Below are 17,023 nucleotides of genomic sequence, written 5' to 3' on the forward strand. Positions count from 1 at the left end.
GGAGACAAGAGTCGTGTTGTCTCTGAAAAAAGTGGCCATGATTTTGTGGCACTGGATAACCCCTTTAAGTATAAAGCACATGGGGATCTTTAGATTGGTCAGTCGGCTGTACCTGCCACTCGTGACCCAGGCTCTCCCCACTGTCTGAAAGATGTTAGTGGAAGACATCATAGTAGAGATAAGCTGCTTAACCCTTCCCTCCCCATAGAGAGCACAAATGTTCAGTCGCTTCAAATGTTCCTGTGTATGGAGAAGGTGGGAGAGATAACCGGTGGCTGAACAATGGTTCAGCTAGTTATTGAAGGCTATCCAGAAAACTGCTCTGTGTTCTCTCATTTGTAGCCACCTTATGTTTTTTTCTTCATCAATTTACTCTACTGTATCTTTTCTGTGGGTTCAGACCAGACAGGTTGAATACGGGGAACATGCCTCCCAAAGGAAAAATATAAAATTACTAACGGTAATTTCTTTTCTTTGAGTATATGACGGCACCCCTGGAGAGGACCACCTCCTCCCATTGGACAGGAAACAGGACCACTGGACCTTTAAAAGAAGCGCACCACCCCAAACACGCCAGTCTGTCAGCAAGAACCTAGGAGCGAAGGCTTAACAAAACACACATGTAGAAAAACACACAGCAAAAAAGTGTAACACGTGTCTACCAGACCTAATTATAAGTCTTTTCAAATGAAAGTATTCTATTTTATATACATATGAATCTATATGAAATCTAGCTTTACATTATATATGTGAATTCCCTTAATGGGTGGGTTTAGGCGGGGTGCCGTCATAGGCTCAAAGAAAAGAAATTACCGGTTAGTAATTTTATATTTTCTCTTCTCGCCCTATGACGGCACCCCTGGAGATTAGACTAGGAATAACCGCCTAGGGGGGGGGACCACTGCTTCTAACACTCTGCGCCCAAATCTGAGGTCTTCTGAAGGAGAGAGCTGTAATCTGTGGTGTCTAAAGAACGTATGCGGTGTGCTCCAGGTAGCTGCTCTGCAGATTTCTTCTATAGATACTGAAGCCCTCTCTGCCCACGAGGTAGACACTGATCTAGTAGAGTGAGCAGTAATGGAGATAGGAAGGTCCTTACCACTGATCCTGTAACACTCCTTAATAGCTTGCTTAACCCTTAGGGGACACAGCCAGTTTTCATTTTTGCATTTTCGTTTTTCCCTCCTCGTGTATATAAGGCCATAGCGCCTGCATTTTTCCACCTAGAGACCCAAATGAGCCCTTATTTTTTGCGCAACTAATTGTACTTTGCTATGGCAGATGTAATTTTTGCCTAAAATGTGCCGGGAAACCAGAAAAAAATTATATGTGTGGTGAAATTGAAATAAAAAATGTTTTTTTTTTTATTTGGGGGGGGGGGGGGGGGGGTTGTTTTTACTATGTTCGCCCTGGGGTAAAACTGACTCGTTATATATGTTCCTTAAGTTGTTACGATTACAACGATATGTAACATGTATAACTTTTATTTGATTTGATGGCTTGTAAAAAATTAAAACCTTTTAAAGAAAATATATGTTCCTTAAAATCGCTCCATTCCCAGGCTTATAGCGCTTTTATCCTTTGGTCTATGGGTCTGTGTCAGGTGTCATTTTTTGCGCCATGATGTGATCTTTCTATCGGTACCTTGGTTGCGCATATATGACTTTTTGATCGCTTTTTATTACAATTATTCTGGATTTGATGCGACCAAAAATGCGCAATTTTGCACTTTGGGATTTTTTTGCGCTGACGCCGTTTACCGTGTGAGATCAGGAATGTGATTAATTAATAGTTTGGGCGATTACGCACGCGGCGATAGCAAACATGTTTGTTTATTAATTTATTTATTTATTTTTATTTATAAAATGGGGAAAGGGGGGTGATTCAGACTTTTATTAAGGGAGGGGATTTTGTGTTATTAAAAATACATTTTTCTTTTACTTTACACATATACTAGAAGCCCCCCTGGGGTTAGGGTTATTCCCCCTGGGGGACTTCTAGTATATGCACTCTGATCTCTCATAGAGATCCATGCAGTATAGTTATACTGCATGAATCCATGAGATCGGTGTTCTATTACTTTTGGCTGCTGCAGCCAAAAGTAATAGAATGCCGAGCCGGGATCAGCGCCATTATGGAGCAGACCCCGGCCCGGTATGGATGCAGGGATCGCCCCCCCGCAATTGCGCCGCAGGGGGGCGATCCCCCCACTAGACCACCAGGGATGTATAACAGCAAGTATTTAGAAGCAGCTGTCAACTTTGACAGCTGCTTCTAAGTACTTAATTAGCGGGCACGGCGATCGGACCGTGCCCGCTAATAGCTGCGAGCCCGGGCTACATGCGGCAACCGGGATCGCGGCAGTTCAGAGGGGGGTCGCCACGCGACCCCCCTCTGAACTCCCATAGCGGCACAAGGACGTTCAATAACGTCCTGGTGCAGCTATGGGTTAATCCACCTAGAAATAGTCTGAGAGGTGGCTGCCCTACCTTTATTCTTCCCCTGAAAAGCTATCAGAATATTATTATCTTTCCTCCACTCCTTAGTGACTTCTAGGTAGTGAACTAATGCACGTCTAACATCTAAACAGTGAAAGGAGGCCTCTCTGTCATTAGATGGATGTGCACAAAAGGACGGTAAGACCACTTCTTGGGATCTGTGGAAGTCTGATACTACCTTAGGAAGGAAGGCTGGGTCAGGGGAAAGAGTGACCCTATCGTCCCTAATGACCATGTATGGTTGAGCTATGGAGAAGGCTCTGATCTCTCCAACCCTCCTTGCAGAAGTAATGGCTAGGAGAAATGCCATCTTCCAGGAAAGGAACTTAATCTGTATATCTGATATTGGTTCGAATGGGGTTGATGTTAATCCTGAGAGGACCAGATTTAGATCCCAAGGTGGAAGCTTGCTCTTTATGGAAGGGTGAAGCCTCACTGCTGCTTTAATGAAACGCTTGATCCAAGGGTGTTCTGCCAGTCTAGAATCATAAAGAGCGCTTAAGGCAGACACCTGCACTTTAATGGTGCTGGGTCTTAAATGCTTATTGAGACCTTCCTGGAGGAAATTCAGTATTAACGGAATGTTGGGTGGCTCCAAGACATTAACCGGGTGACCAACGAACTTAAGAAAAGTTCTCCAGGTTCTGAAATAGATGTCCGAGGTGACTCTCTTTCTACTGGCTAACATAGTGGATATCACTTCCTACGACAGACCACAATCTCTTAGAAGCTGCCTCTCAAAAGCCAGGCTGTTAGATGGAGGTTCTTTACTCCTGGATGATATACTGGGCCCTGGCTCAGGAGATCCACTTGCTCTGGCAGAACCCAAGGATCTGTCACTGACATCTTGCATAGCCAGGTGAACCACACCCTCCTTGGCCAAAATGGGGCAATCAATATCACCTCTGCTTGGTCCTGCCTGATCTTCCTGATTACTCGGGGCAGGAGCCTTATCGGAGGGAAGGCGTATAGCAGGCCTGTCTGCCACGATTGCGCTAGAGCATCCAGGGCTAGTGGTCTGTCTGACAGACATCGGGAATAGAAGGCTTTAATCTGTCTGTTCTGCCGGGAGGCGAACAGGTCTATTTGTGGGGTTCCCCATAGCTGACAAATCCGATGAAACACTTCCTGATTTAATTCCCACTCCCCCTGATGGAGCTGGTGCCTGCTTAGGAAGTCCGCTCTGCCATTGTCCACCCCTCTGAGATGTAGAGCTGTTAGGGAGAGAAGGTGAAGCTCTGCAAGTTTGAAAATTAAATGCGCAATCCTCAGTTCCACTGACCTTGTGCCCCCTTGATGGTTTAGATACACTACTGCGGTGGCATTGTCTGTGAGGATCCTTACATTTCTTCCCCTGATGACTGGAAGGGATTGTGCTAATGCTAGGAACACTGCCCTTAGCTCTCTCATGTTCTGTGAGTCTCTGGAGTGTTCTGGGCTCCAGACCCCTTGCAGCACCAGGGAGTCTGAGTGAGCTCCCCATCCGTAAGGACTTGCATCCGTTGTTATTATCAGCAGATCCTGGATGTTCCATGGCAGTCCTTTGTCTAAATTGTCCTTCTTTGTCCACCCAGTATGCAGGTGGAAAGACCACCTGCTGACCTGCTCCCATGGGACAGGAAACAGATACTGGTGTGTTTGGGGCAGAGCGCTTCTTTTAAAGGTCCAGTGGTCCTGTTTCCTGTCCAATGGGAGGAGGTGGTCCTCTCCAGGGGTGCAGTCATAGGGCGAGAAGAGAAAAAAAGTTGCCCTGATTCTTGTCTACTTTGGCTTCCAACACATCAACTTCAAGAACGGACTACCTACGTGCTGCTTCAGATACCGCACCCCTTGACAGCCACCATTGTCACAGGATGTTATTCAGTTCACTTGTCAGTGTTATGATTGACTAGTATATAATCCAACCGATCGAACAAGTTTCCCTTGGTAGACAACTAGTATTTAGTCACCATAGACACAGATTATTGTTCCACTGCCCTTTATAGGATGGGCCTGCTGTTAAAATGACGAGTCTGTGGGGATCTTTAAAGGTTGGATGTCCAATATATTACACTGTACATAATATATAAGTAAAGGAAAAATCCCTGAGACAATGAGCAGTTAGAATTTTATTGGCATTTTACATACTAAATATTGGTTAATTAAAAAAATAATAGTTAAACTGTTACATACATATGTCAAGTTATACTTTAAAACATACCATAAATCTACATTTACTATACACTTCAAAAAGAAAAAAAAAACCTATGTACTGTGAGTTCTTCATAACAGAATGATCTGGATATTTACAGAAGTAAATTCCGTTACGTAGCAACGAGTTCTCACGCCAGCAATTTGCTAGATAAAATGGATCCTTCTGCAAGAAGGAGGACGAAGATTGATAGGAACCTCAATCCCGAGGATAACACGTGGAATGTTCCGGAGAGTTGGCACAAACTGGTGAAGAGGTAATCATGCTACATGTGCTGTGCATAGTCACTCCTATGTCTGGGACATCCAGCAAGAGAGGAGTCGATTCAACACCATAGACTGAACACACAAGGGCCACAAGAACTGAAGCAAGACTGATGGAGTTATATATACACATACACACACAATACCTATTCCGATCAAATTTAAAGGGGCCGCAGGCAAAGTCAATAGTTTCAAGCTAAATTTTTAAAGTTCTTCCAAAAATCCACTGTAAATGCAAGTCTGTGAGACAAACCAATACATAACCCTGCTGGGATCTAAAATAATTTTTTAAAAAGGGAACCTGTCATGATTTTCAGGCTGCCTAAACCAGGGGGCAGTCTCTGGCAATTTTACCCCATCAGACTCGATTGACAGATCTCTCCTCACTTTGGTATCTTCCTATATAAAGACCACAGGAACAGGAAGAAACTACAGTGGGCTGCAACTATGACTCCTGGTTAGGAATGGTCCGAACCCGCCGAGGTTCAAGTTCGGCTGAACCCGAACGCTTGGCATCGGATTCCCGCTTTCTGCCCGCTCCGTGCAGCGGGCGGATACAGCGGGAGGACCGCCTGGAAAACTGGGATACAGCCTATGGCTATAGCTGTATCCCAGTTTTCCAGGCGTTCCTCCCGCTGGATCCGCCCACTGCACAGAGTGGGCAGACAGCGGGAATCAGGTTCGGAACATCCCTACTCCTGGTTCAGGCAGCATTAAAACAGTGACAGGCTCCCTTTAATAATCATTCTCTGGGAAAGCTGGGTGACATCCATGATGACCATCATCCAAGTCCTCCTTGGGAGCTGCCACCATCACCACCTAGAGCACTTAAAGCAATTCTGCCTTATGATAGAGTGACTGCAATACTTTCATAAGCAATACTATCCCGATTTGGAAAGTACCATAACATTGTGAGGCCAAGAGTGTTTTAAAAACAGTGTTTCCTTGCACCCCACATATACAAGTAGGCTTTTCCTACACTCCCTTGTGAACATATAGACCGCTTGTACTGACTGCAGCCCAAATACAAGCCATACGACCAGTGCTGTTTCTGCAGAACAGTTTGTAAGAACTTCCATCTGTAGAAGGGAGATATCAGGTAATTTACAGGACACACAGCGGGTATTAATATCCTGTTCACATGATATGACCTGAAGGCTTCATATACAAAGTTCAAGCCTTATATGTAGGTCACAACGCTGCAAACAGAATGGGGTGGGGGAATCATGTCCCCTGGCAACTATAGCAGAACATGATCCTTAAGATTCCAAGCCAAGGTGCGGGATGAGAGGGTTCCTGATCTATAGTTAGCCATCACTGGATATGACTCGGAGTAATTTCAGTCTCTTCATACTGAGGCGGTGAGTCAATGACATTGGATACGGCTTGCTGCTCTGGTTGTTGCTCTGGCTCCTCTTCGGGTCCCTCGTGCTCAGTGATGTCCTCTAATTTTGGGCCAGCCGTGGAGGTGCCAACTTCATTATTGGGCTTCGCCATCTTGATGGCTTCTTCATAGGCCGGTGGGAGTTCTAGAGCGTAAAGACTATATGCCGGGGGCGACAGGGCACTTCTGTCAGGGTCCCCAAAAGCAAACATGTGAGGATACTGCACAGAACTGTATGCTGAAAGAGAGATGGAAAGGAGTGTTCAGATTTACATATCTTCTAATGAAGAGGTACAAGGACATTAAACGGGTCCATCACTAGAGATGCGCTCGGACCATCAGTATTTGACCCCTCCCGAAGTCCTCCCGTTCCGTGGGGAAGGTGGAGACAGACCGAGTCCTGCCTGGAAAACAGGAATACAGCCTGGGCCATAGGTTGTATTCCTGTTTTCGAGGTGGGACTTCCTCACTGAACGGAATGACTGCGGGAGTCAAATCCTGATTGTGCGAGAACGTACGAACCTGATCAGCGCTGTTCGATCATCTCTATCTATCACAGTTATACAGTTTTCTATACCAGATAGTAAGGAGCCATGGCGCTTGAGCAACATTCAAACACTCCTGCAAGGTACTGCAGCTTTTGTTCCATTCAAGTGAACAGGGCAACATTGCAGTACCTTGCACCACCAGTCTTGCACCCTTTTAAAGAGTTGGGCGCCGGCGGGAGTTAAACCTTCACAAATCTAAAATTGGTGGCCTATCCAGAGGATGAGCTATCAGTTTCATAGGGCTGAATAACCAGATTAAAATATACATAGTATCCCGTATTAAATGATCATACATTGAGTTTTTAGGATTCCTTGACCAAGGTACATGGCACATTAGGTTTATAACAGCAACACTAGGGACGTCTGCCACATACGTTCATACAGCCAGCTGTTACTTGGCTCAGCACAACTCACTTTGCTCTGCTCATACTTACAGGTGACAGTGCTGTGGATGGTGCTGTCATTATCTATAGCGATCACAGTCACTTCGTAGGGTTGGTTTGGCAGGGTCTGCACAGGCGGTTTCTTCTTTTTACAACAGAACTTGATGCAGCTGGCCGTGGTCCCGCAAAGCAAGAGCAGAAATATGGTGACCAGGATCAGCCTGGGGAGGGAATGAGAAGAGAGGCTCGAGTCTATATAAACACAGACAGAAATGTGCTTCACTCTGGCAGCGCTTTTTACATGGAGGCTTTGTAAGCGGGCCCAGATACAATGGCATCATGGAAAGTTAGCCGACCAGTCTTAATTTATAGTTGGCATCAAGGTAGTGCATGGAAAAGCCAAAAGCACTGACATAATGCAGATCAGAAAAAAAAAACAAAAAAACATGTAGACTGTACAGCAGCATCACACCGAGTCTTCAGGATATTGCAGCTCCGTCACATACACTATTCATTTCTGGCTGGAAGAAAGCTGACAGAACTGGAGATATGCAAGACAGCTGTGACTACAGATGGGAGGGGGATCTCTAGGGCACAGGAGTCTAATGCTACGTTTACACGGAACGATAATTCGCCCGATCGTACGATTAACGACTTCTAAGTAACGATTTTTCTTTTATAACGATCAGCGTTAAAACGGATAGATATATCGTACGGAAATATCTCGCACATAGGTAAAATAGGTGAACGACTGTTTACACGGAACGATCTGCGAATTTTTTGCGAACGACGATTTAACATGTTGTAAGATCAAAATGAACGATTGCTCGTCGTTCGATCGTTCGTTGCATTTACATGTATGATTATCGTTCGAATTCAATAGTTATCGTGCAAATTCGCACAATAATCGTTCCGTGTAAACGTAGCATAATGGGCCATTTGCACAGAAAGATTATCTGACAGATTATCTGCCAAAGATTTGAAGCCAAAATCAGGAACAGACTATAAACAGAGATCAGGTCATATAGGAAAGCCTGAGATTTCTCCTCTTTTTAAATCCATTCCTGGCTTTGGCTTCAAATCTTTGGCAGATAATCTGGCAGATAATCTCTGTGTAAATGGACCCTAACTCACGGCCCTCCAGCTGCTGCAACACTACAAATCCCATCATGCTTGGCTTTGACTGTCCAGGCATGATTGATACTGTGGTTGTGCAACAGTTTGACACCTGTGCACTTTGGTGTAAATCATCATGTAGCCATATTGTGTGCATGCAGGGAGAACAGCATTATTTAGTGGCGAGTTCTTTGCTTAGTTTTATAGGGCAAGGTACTCACACAGTCAGCACGCATGAGACAATGCAGTTTATAGCGTGTACTCCACCACCACACATGACCTTATAGCAGTGCTTCTCAATTCCAGTCCTCAGGCCTCACAAACAGGTCATGATTTGAGGATTTCTTAGTATTTCACAGGTGATATATAATAATACTCAGTCCATCAGGTATTATCACATGTGTCCTTTGTATGGGATAGCCGCAAAACATGACCTGTTGGTGAGGCCTGAGGACTGGAATTGAGAAGCACTGCTGTATAGGGTAAGCAAAGTAGCTTTAAAGATTCATACTCCTATATATCACAGAAAGTAAACGGACTACCTCAGAATTTATAGAAGGTTTACAAGAATGGTATATAGCAAATGGGATTTTCCATTCCAATTGTGAACATATCAGATCTGGAGGACTCAATTGTGCCCCATTAAGGTATGTGCACACTACGGAATCCATGTGGATCAACCGAGGTGGATTCCGCAGCCCGCATTTGCACCTGTGCCATAGACTCCATTCTATGGTCGGGCAGATTCCACTGTCCGTCCAAAGAATGAACAGGTTTATTCTTTGGACGGACGGCGAAATCCGCCCGACCGTAGAATGGAGTCTATGGCAACGGCAGAAATGCGTGCAGGGGTGTTTTGGGCAGATTCCGTATGGTTCACAAATCCTTACGGTAGGAAGACACTACAGTGGGGCGGGGGACCAGCAATATTAATATTGATCAGGTCTCTTCTCTTTGATGTCACCTGAATTAATGTTAAAGTGTTCCTGTCGTTTAAATTTTTTGCAGAAATCAATAGTACAGGCGATTTTAAGAAATTTTGTAATTGGGTTTTTTATCCGAAAAATGCATTTTTATCATGAAAAAGCAGTTTGAAGCTTTCCCCCCCTGTCTTCCTTGTTCTCTATGGAGAGGGGAGGGGTAGAGGGAGATGAGGCACCAAAACAGGACAACAAAGTTAATTTACAGCTACACCACCAGGCTCTCTCCTCTGATGTCAGCACTGACCTCTCTGACCTCTGAATATGGCTTTCACACAGGTCCCGCTGTGTAATCCTTTGTTCTCTGCTGGCGACTAATCTCCCTTCTCCCCCTCCCCTCTATATAGAACAGACAGGGCTCGACTGATGTGAAAGTCAAGATTTCCTGGTAATAAGCAGGGAAAGAGGACAGGAGGGGGGGGGGACCTGGGGAAAGGCTTTTTAAATGCAGATAATGGCATGTTTGCCTAATAAACCCAACTACAAAGTTCCTTAAATTCGCCTGTTCTATTGATTTCTGCAAAAAAATAAATAAAAAATACGACAGTGACACTGAGATTTTTCAACATGTTCCAACTTATTTCTATCTAGCCCTATACGACTTGCTTTATAAAAGAACCCATCATGGGACAAGCACTACATTACATAAGGCATTATTCTCCAGACGTTACAACACCGTTCCAGAGAAAACTTCTTGAGTTTATTACGCTGGGCAGCACATGAGAGTGTTGTAAAGCTGGCATTGTAGTAAAGGTTGGCAGCAGGTCATGGGTATTTGGGGTCTGTTTGTACCAGACTAGAGCTCTACTTACACCTTTGCAACCAGCTTGTTTTAATAGCACCATGTACCTGCAGAGATGACAGGGGAGAAGGACTGCAGGATCAGACTAGACAGGACTCCATAGGAGCTGTATACAGAATCCAGTAGCGGATTTTCATTGAACCTCTGCAAAGCAGCTTAGTTATGTGCAGTGAATCAATAATATCGAGCCAAGATTCCCAACGTTTCCTTCCTATACCACTACAATAAATCTGTGGTTTCATGACCCAAGCAGTATAGATTTCTTATGGTGGATTTCTGCAGGGACCTGAACAATGCGCGCACAGACATCCTCAGCCCGCCTGGTCAGAGTTCAGCGTCCAGATGGATAACTTCCTCACTGGGGTCACTACAAACATGTTGACCCCAATAGCTTTAATCTTCTCAGTATCCTAAAATAGACAGTCAACTTTTTGTTTTCTCTAGACCAACAGCTGCAAACACATGCAAAACCCAGATTCAGCTGCTTTTCCAAGACTTCCCAAATGAACGCTGTCTACTGCCTGCCCCCATCTTATACTCAATGTTAAAAAAAAAAATGAACTACCCAGGATAGTATGTAAACCCACTACTTACTACCCCTATAGACCAGGGGTGGGGAACCTTTTCCATGTCGAGGGCCAGTCAGGCATTAATAAAATCCTTTGAGGGCTGCATACTGTGCACGGCAGTTAGTAGCGTGGGTGCGTGCGTGCAGCACCCGGGGCAAGGCAACATATTGTTCCCCTAGTGCCCCTGCTATTGTAGTTAACCCCCAATGATGCCCCTGGTAGTCTAGTTAACCCCCAAGTCATGTCCCTTGTAGTCTAGTTAACCACCAGTGCCTGTCCCAAAAAAACAAACAAAAAAAAAAAAAAAAAAAAAAAACACACATCCCACTTACCTTTCCTCCGCTCCCACACTGCCCAGGTCCTCTTCTCTCCCCTCTAGCCTGTGCCAGTCTTTTCCTGCAGGCGGCGCTCAATGAAATTACGTCATTTCGCACAGCCTGCAGGAGACGGAAGATGTGTGCTGCTCTGGTGGGGAAGGGGACGGCACTCACAGCCTCCTCCGGTGTCTGGCAGCCGTCAGAGAGGGTGCTATGTATGCCAGCTCCTGCACCATCAGAGCAGCACACATCACAGGGGAGCCGCAGGCCGCATCGGGAGGTCTCAGGGGCCGGATGTTCCCCACCGCTGCTATAGACCAATCTTTAGGCTATAGCTATACATGGCAAAAAATAAAAAAAAATTATATATCCCAAACCACTGCAGAACTACCATTCCCAGCATGCCTAGACAGCTGGTCTAGTGGAACAACAGGATGTGTGATGTGAACGGGACCTTGCAAATTAAGCTACAAATAGAGTACGTCAAGATCAGCTCAACCAAGCTGTGGGCCGACACTAGTCCAATCCTTGGGTAAAACAGCGCCATTTCAAATTGAATGATTTCAAAGAGGAGTTTCCCTTTAAGGATGATAGTCCACCACAGTATTCTTCAAGGCATCAGTAGTTTACTACAGAAAGCGGACAACGTCGATCTGATGAAGGGACCAAATTGTCTCAAGATTCATTTGACTTCCAGCAATAAACTATGCACGTCGCAATATCCTAGCATGTGACGCTTCCATTTATAGCGATATTCTCCTACTCTGGGTTCCTGGTTCTATCTTTGGCCTGAATCAGGCTAAGAAGCTGCCATCAGCTTTTAGTTCATGTCCAAGTGCTTTAACTTGTTGTGGCTGGTTATGCAACGCATTACCCTACCGGCCCTATGTGCCGCCCCCCCAATTAAAGGGGTATTTCGGTGATCAAAACCTAGCATATGTCCACAGTTAAGGGGATAAGTGTGTGACCATAAAGGGTCCAACCTATGGAGTCCCACCACACACAGTACTGATGCCCTACACTAGGGATGGGGAACCTCCGGCCCTCCAGCTGTTGCAAAACTAAAACTCCCATCATGCCTGGACAGCGATGCTTTGGCTGTCCAGGAATGATGAAAATTGTAGTTTTGCAACAGCTGGAGGGCCGAAGGTTCCCCATCCCTGCCCTACACACAGCAGTGTATGTGCCCTGTCTCAAGGTTGGTGGTCGCGTACCAATTGCTTTCCAGCTGTTACAAAACTACATCTTGCAGCATGCTCCAACATAGGAGATGTAGTTTTGCAACAGCTGAAGACCCACGATAGCCCTAGGGGATCTGGCCATTATTTAGTGTAGTTCTTTATACAGGTGTAGCATTGCCTTAGGGGAACCTTTTTGCGGTTTACACCAGTAGGGGGCAGTTTAAGAGTATCCAAAGACCCTGAACAACAAGGTAAATAAACTTACAGGTTTTATTACAACCATCTCCAGCCAGAAAGGCGCAGAGCCCATCACATGATGAACACCGGGGTCCGTGTTCTCACATGACACCCTGTCGCAGCTTTCAGGACACACGCTGGAGTCTATTTTTGTACCAGCTTTTAATGCCATTGGGGTCGGAAAACAAACATCAGCCTCAATTACACTGTCGCAGAGAAGAAGCTGCTTCCAGCAACTAACAGATGGCACAAAATGTGCAAATACTACAGATACTACTGGTAAAAGCTGCTAAGCAAACATGGCTTTTATCATAATTAACTCCGCCATTCAGTCTGCAGGGGGAGGAAGAGTAGAGAAACACGTAGAAGAGAGAACCTGTTACCTATGTTTGCTATACAGTTATAGGGTATACAGGCTGGGAAAAAAAGCTACATTAACCCAAATGGTTGCAGAAAGTTACATAGATTTGTAATTTACAAATTTAAATATTTGTAATTTGTATTTAAAAATCTCAAGCCTTCATGTACTTATCAGCTGCTGTATGTCCTGCAGAATGTGGTGTATTCTTTCCAGTCTGAGACAGTGCTCTCTGCTGCCACCTCTGTCCTTGTTAGGAACTGTCCAGAGCAGGCGGGGGGGGGGGGGGGGGGGGGGATGTTTGCTACTATTCTGGACAGTTCCTAACATGGACAGAGGTGGCAGCAGAGAGAACTGTGTCAGACTGGAAAATATTATACCACTTCCTGCAGGACATACAGCAGCTGATATGTACAGGAAGATCACAAGTCAGTCACAAATCTATATAAAACTTTCTTACACCAGCTGCTTTGAAAAAAAATAAATATTTTGCCAGAGTACTCCTTTAAATTCAAGCTATTGTCCATCATCATCTAAACAGGGTAGGGAAATATGTCTAAAAAGTAGTCAGTTTTGCATATCTCCAGTCCTGACAACCTCCAGATGGCTAACAATTTTTTTTTTAAATAAATGTCACTGTTCTAAACAGTACAATAAAGGTATAAGCAGCCATTAAACTACATAACAACCCATCCTGTCCAACAAGTGGGAATAAAACAGATCATAAAAAGGCTCATACTCACCACACATACCACAGGTTCACCCAGTTCGTGCCTTGAGAACAATTGCTGAAAAAATTTAAAGGAAAATATTAAAAGAAGCAAAAACATTTTTTTTTTACTCTTCTGTATTTTGAACAAAAACACAAACATTATAGAAACACTCACCCGGTCTCACAGTCCCGATTTTCATGATCGTCGTCCGCCGTACACAAGGTAACCTGCCATACAATAAAAAAAAAAAAGTTTATTAAGTTTACAGAAGACGAGTGTCACGGGTCTTTGATGTTCTTGTAATCCTGTAAAAATAAACACATCCGGGAGACATAGCTGGCCCATGACATAATGCAGCGCTGCCAGGAAATCATTATTCACACAGGCACCTAGACTGCCGCAGACACCAGATCCCAGGAGATTACACACAATGTACAGTCAGACCGCTGCTTAGCCAGACAATATGAAGAGTGACCGCCACTCACATACTTATTATACATCCATAACTGCAAGGAATTCATACAGCTCCTCTGAAGGTCCAGAATATAATAACCACCTGTCCTTACAAACTACTCTATCATTGCCCTTTAAATGCACCTGTAAGGCTGGGTTCACACTGGGTTTTTGCAATCCGTTTTTTGCAAAAATAGATGAAAAAAACGGTTGCATTTGTGTGCAGTAGTTTTGATCAGTTTTTTCATTGACTTCCATTGTAAAAAAAAAAAAACGGATCATAACGGATCCGTTTTTTTTTGATGGACACAAAAACATAGCTGACAATAGTTTTGTGTCCGTTAAAAAAACGGATCTGTTTTGATCTGTTTTTTGTTTTTTTTACAATGGAAGTCAATGGAAAAACGGATCAAAACGGATGGACACTAATGCATTTGTTTTTTGCAAAAAACAGATTGCAAAAACGCAGTGTGAACCTAGCCAAATCTACAATAATCTAGATCAGTGTTCCTGTAACCCAGAAAAATCTAAGGGCCCTATCGGACAAAAAAATAGTTATATCGTTCGACTATAAACAATAATCGCTCTGTGTAATTGCAGGCAAAGATCGGAAAATCGTTCTTATGTTGTTGACTTAGATCTGAACCTAACATTATCGTTTGCTGTAATGGTGCGTTTACACAGACAGATTATCTGACAGATTTTTGAAGCCAAAGCCAGGAATGGATTTGAAGAGAAGAGAAATCTCAGTCTTTCCTTTATGACCTGTTCTTTGTGCATAGTCTGTTCCTGGCTTTGGCTTCAAAAATTTGTCAGATAAATCTGTCTGTGTAAACGCACCACTATTCCACATTCGTTTGCTCAAGTTTCGCTTTTTTTCACTAATTGTTCAGTGTAATTGCACATTGTTCATTGTTTTGCTGGGATCAGGAGTAAATGATCATAGTAACGATGATAAACAATCTCGTTTGCGATTGTTTATAGTTCGTCGTTAAAAAAATCGCTCAGTGTAATAGGACCCTTACTTTAATTCAATCTAAGGGTGCATTCACATTAACAGAATTTGCAGATTTGATAGCGCAGATTTAAAGTTGCAGATTCCTTAGGGTGCGTTCACACATACAGGATCCTCAGCAGATTTGAAGTTGCAGATTCCTTAGGGAGCGTTCACACGTACAGGATCCGCAGCAGATTTGATGGTGCAGATTTTTTGCTGTGTTCAGTCATTTAGATCCAATCCGCTGCGATACGGTACGTGTGAAGCTACCCTAAAGCAGGAACTGAACATTCCAAAATGTTCTAGATTGCCTTTTCAATTTGAAACCTAAAACTCACAGTTAAAAAAAAAAAAGGCAGCCGGAGATTTTGTGCCGTGTTCTTCTAGCATACCATAGAATCCACTGCTACGTGTCAACGTACCCTAAAGCTCCCATCATCGGATACATCTCTATCCAATCTATATTGGTAACTAAACATTTCTAAATTAAAAAAAAAAAAAAAAAAAAGTTGTCGCTTTGGCACCTAAAACTGTATAATAATAATAATAATAATAATAAAAAAAAATAGATTTTATGCTTTCTAGTAGATGTGAACACAGTCTTAAAATACCTTAAAGCCCCCATTATCCAAACGTTATCAGTTCGGCTATGATCTTATCGGGTTTTCGCCCTATGTCCACAGTGGCATAAACCGCAACCACAACGTACTCCCGACAGGCCCATAGAAGTTAACAAAGTGACATAGTTAATCGGCGACTATTTTCAGAACCTATCCATTCATTTTGCAGGACTCAATAGTGTAGCAGAGGTATACATTTAAAAAAACGCATTGGACGCCGTCACTAGTTGACTTCATCGCTCCATTAAATTCTATAGGCCCATTGGGAGTAGCTGCGGCAGACGCCAGCCATCTAGTTAAGGCAGGTTGCCGACACTTACTGTGGATATAGGGCAAAACCATGATGCCTGATCCAGAATACGTCAAATCTGTATCCAGTCTAGATCAGTAACTAGACATTTCAAAGGTAATCTAATGGATACATTGTAGCCTTAGATGACATACAATTAACACATCGTAACCTGGAACAGCTTTGACATGTTAACACACAGATAATCTAGAACAACAGTATATAACCTAAGGAATATAGAATATAACATAAGAAATCTAGAACCTGGCCATATTGCTTGGTGGACTATAGTGCTGGGATCTATGCAGCATAGAGGGGAGGAACAGCAGCAGCAGTAAGAGAAGGAGGCCCCAGAAGGGAGAGGGGGGTCTGGCCTGGATGGAGCAGAAAAAATCTAAGAAAATGCAGAAAAAAATTATATAATAAAAAAAAAATGACAAGTGCAAGCTGCTGCAGAACCTCTTGCAGCCAGGAGCTGTCAATCATTCTCTAGCTGTAGGCTCACATGGTGCAGGCCCCCCATGTCCAGAGAACAAAGAAGCCCAGAGAAGGGGAGGGGGGGTCTTACCGCAATGTGCAGGCAGCAGAGCAGCAGCGTCTTATATCCACACACACTCATGGCTTCCACGTCAGGCCACGCCACTAGCGCTTCTTATACAGAGGATTGCAGCACGGCTCACATACAGTGACGAGCGGTATAGAGAGTGTGAAGCGGAGCCGCTGACATCACCGAGGTTTATAGCCGCACACCCGCCCCTCCATCCTCCGAGCCCTGCCCAGCCGCCGAGCCGCCTCCTCCCGACCTCCACTACTGCTATATGTGTCCTGCTGACGGCTCTGTGCAGACCTGGGCTAACCAGTGCGGAGAGAACCGCAGCCGCCAGCCCGACAGCCAATCACACGGCTGCTTTCACTTTACTGGGACAGTTAAAAGTGTAAAGTTCAATTTGATTGGTTGCTAGGGCCAGCTGCGTTCATGTGATTGGTTGCTAAGGGCAACCGCTGCGGTTTTTACGTGCTGGCGCCTTTCAGCTGTGGCATGATGGGAATTGTAGTTTTGCATGGGGATCGCTAATATAGAGCAAAGAGAAACTGCAGCTCTACATATATATAATAATATATAT

The 17,023-nt window shown here is 44.2% G+C and overlaps 1 protein-coding gene across 1 annotated transcript; it reads right to left on the reverse strand.

Annotated features, from left to right (window-relative positions):
- Positions 1–4,599: 4,599 nt before the first annotated feature.
- TMEM52 (transmembrane protein 52) lies at positions 4,600–16,787 on the reverse strand. Its single transcript, XM_069947322.1, has 5 exons — positions 16,468–16,787; positions 13,715–13,767; positions 13,571–13,615; positions 7,319–7,488; positions 4,600–6,574 (listed from the first exon to the last, which is right to left on the reverse strand). The coding sequence occupies exons 1-5, from the start codon at positions 16,516–16,518 to the stop codon at positions 6,267–6,269; spliced, it is 627 nt and encodes a 208-aa protein (XP_069803423.1). The 5' UTR covers positions 16,519–16,787; the 3' UTR covers positions 4,600–6,266.
- Between the last annotated feature and the right edge of the window lie 236 nt (positions 16,788–17,023).

The sequence above is a fragment of the Dendropsophus ebraccatus genome, chromosome 12 (assembly GCF_027789765.1).
Source record: "Dendropsophus ebraccatus isolate aDenEbr1 chromosome 12, aDenEbr1.pat, whole genome shotgun sequence".
Classification (NCBI taxonomy): domain Eukaryota; kingdom Metazoa; phylum Chordata; class Amphibia; order Anura; family Hylidae; genus Dendropsophus; species Dendropsophus ebraccatus.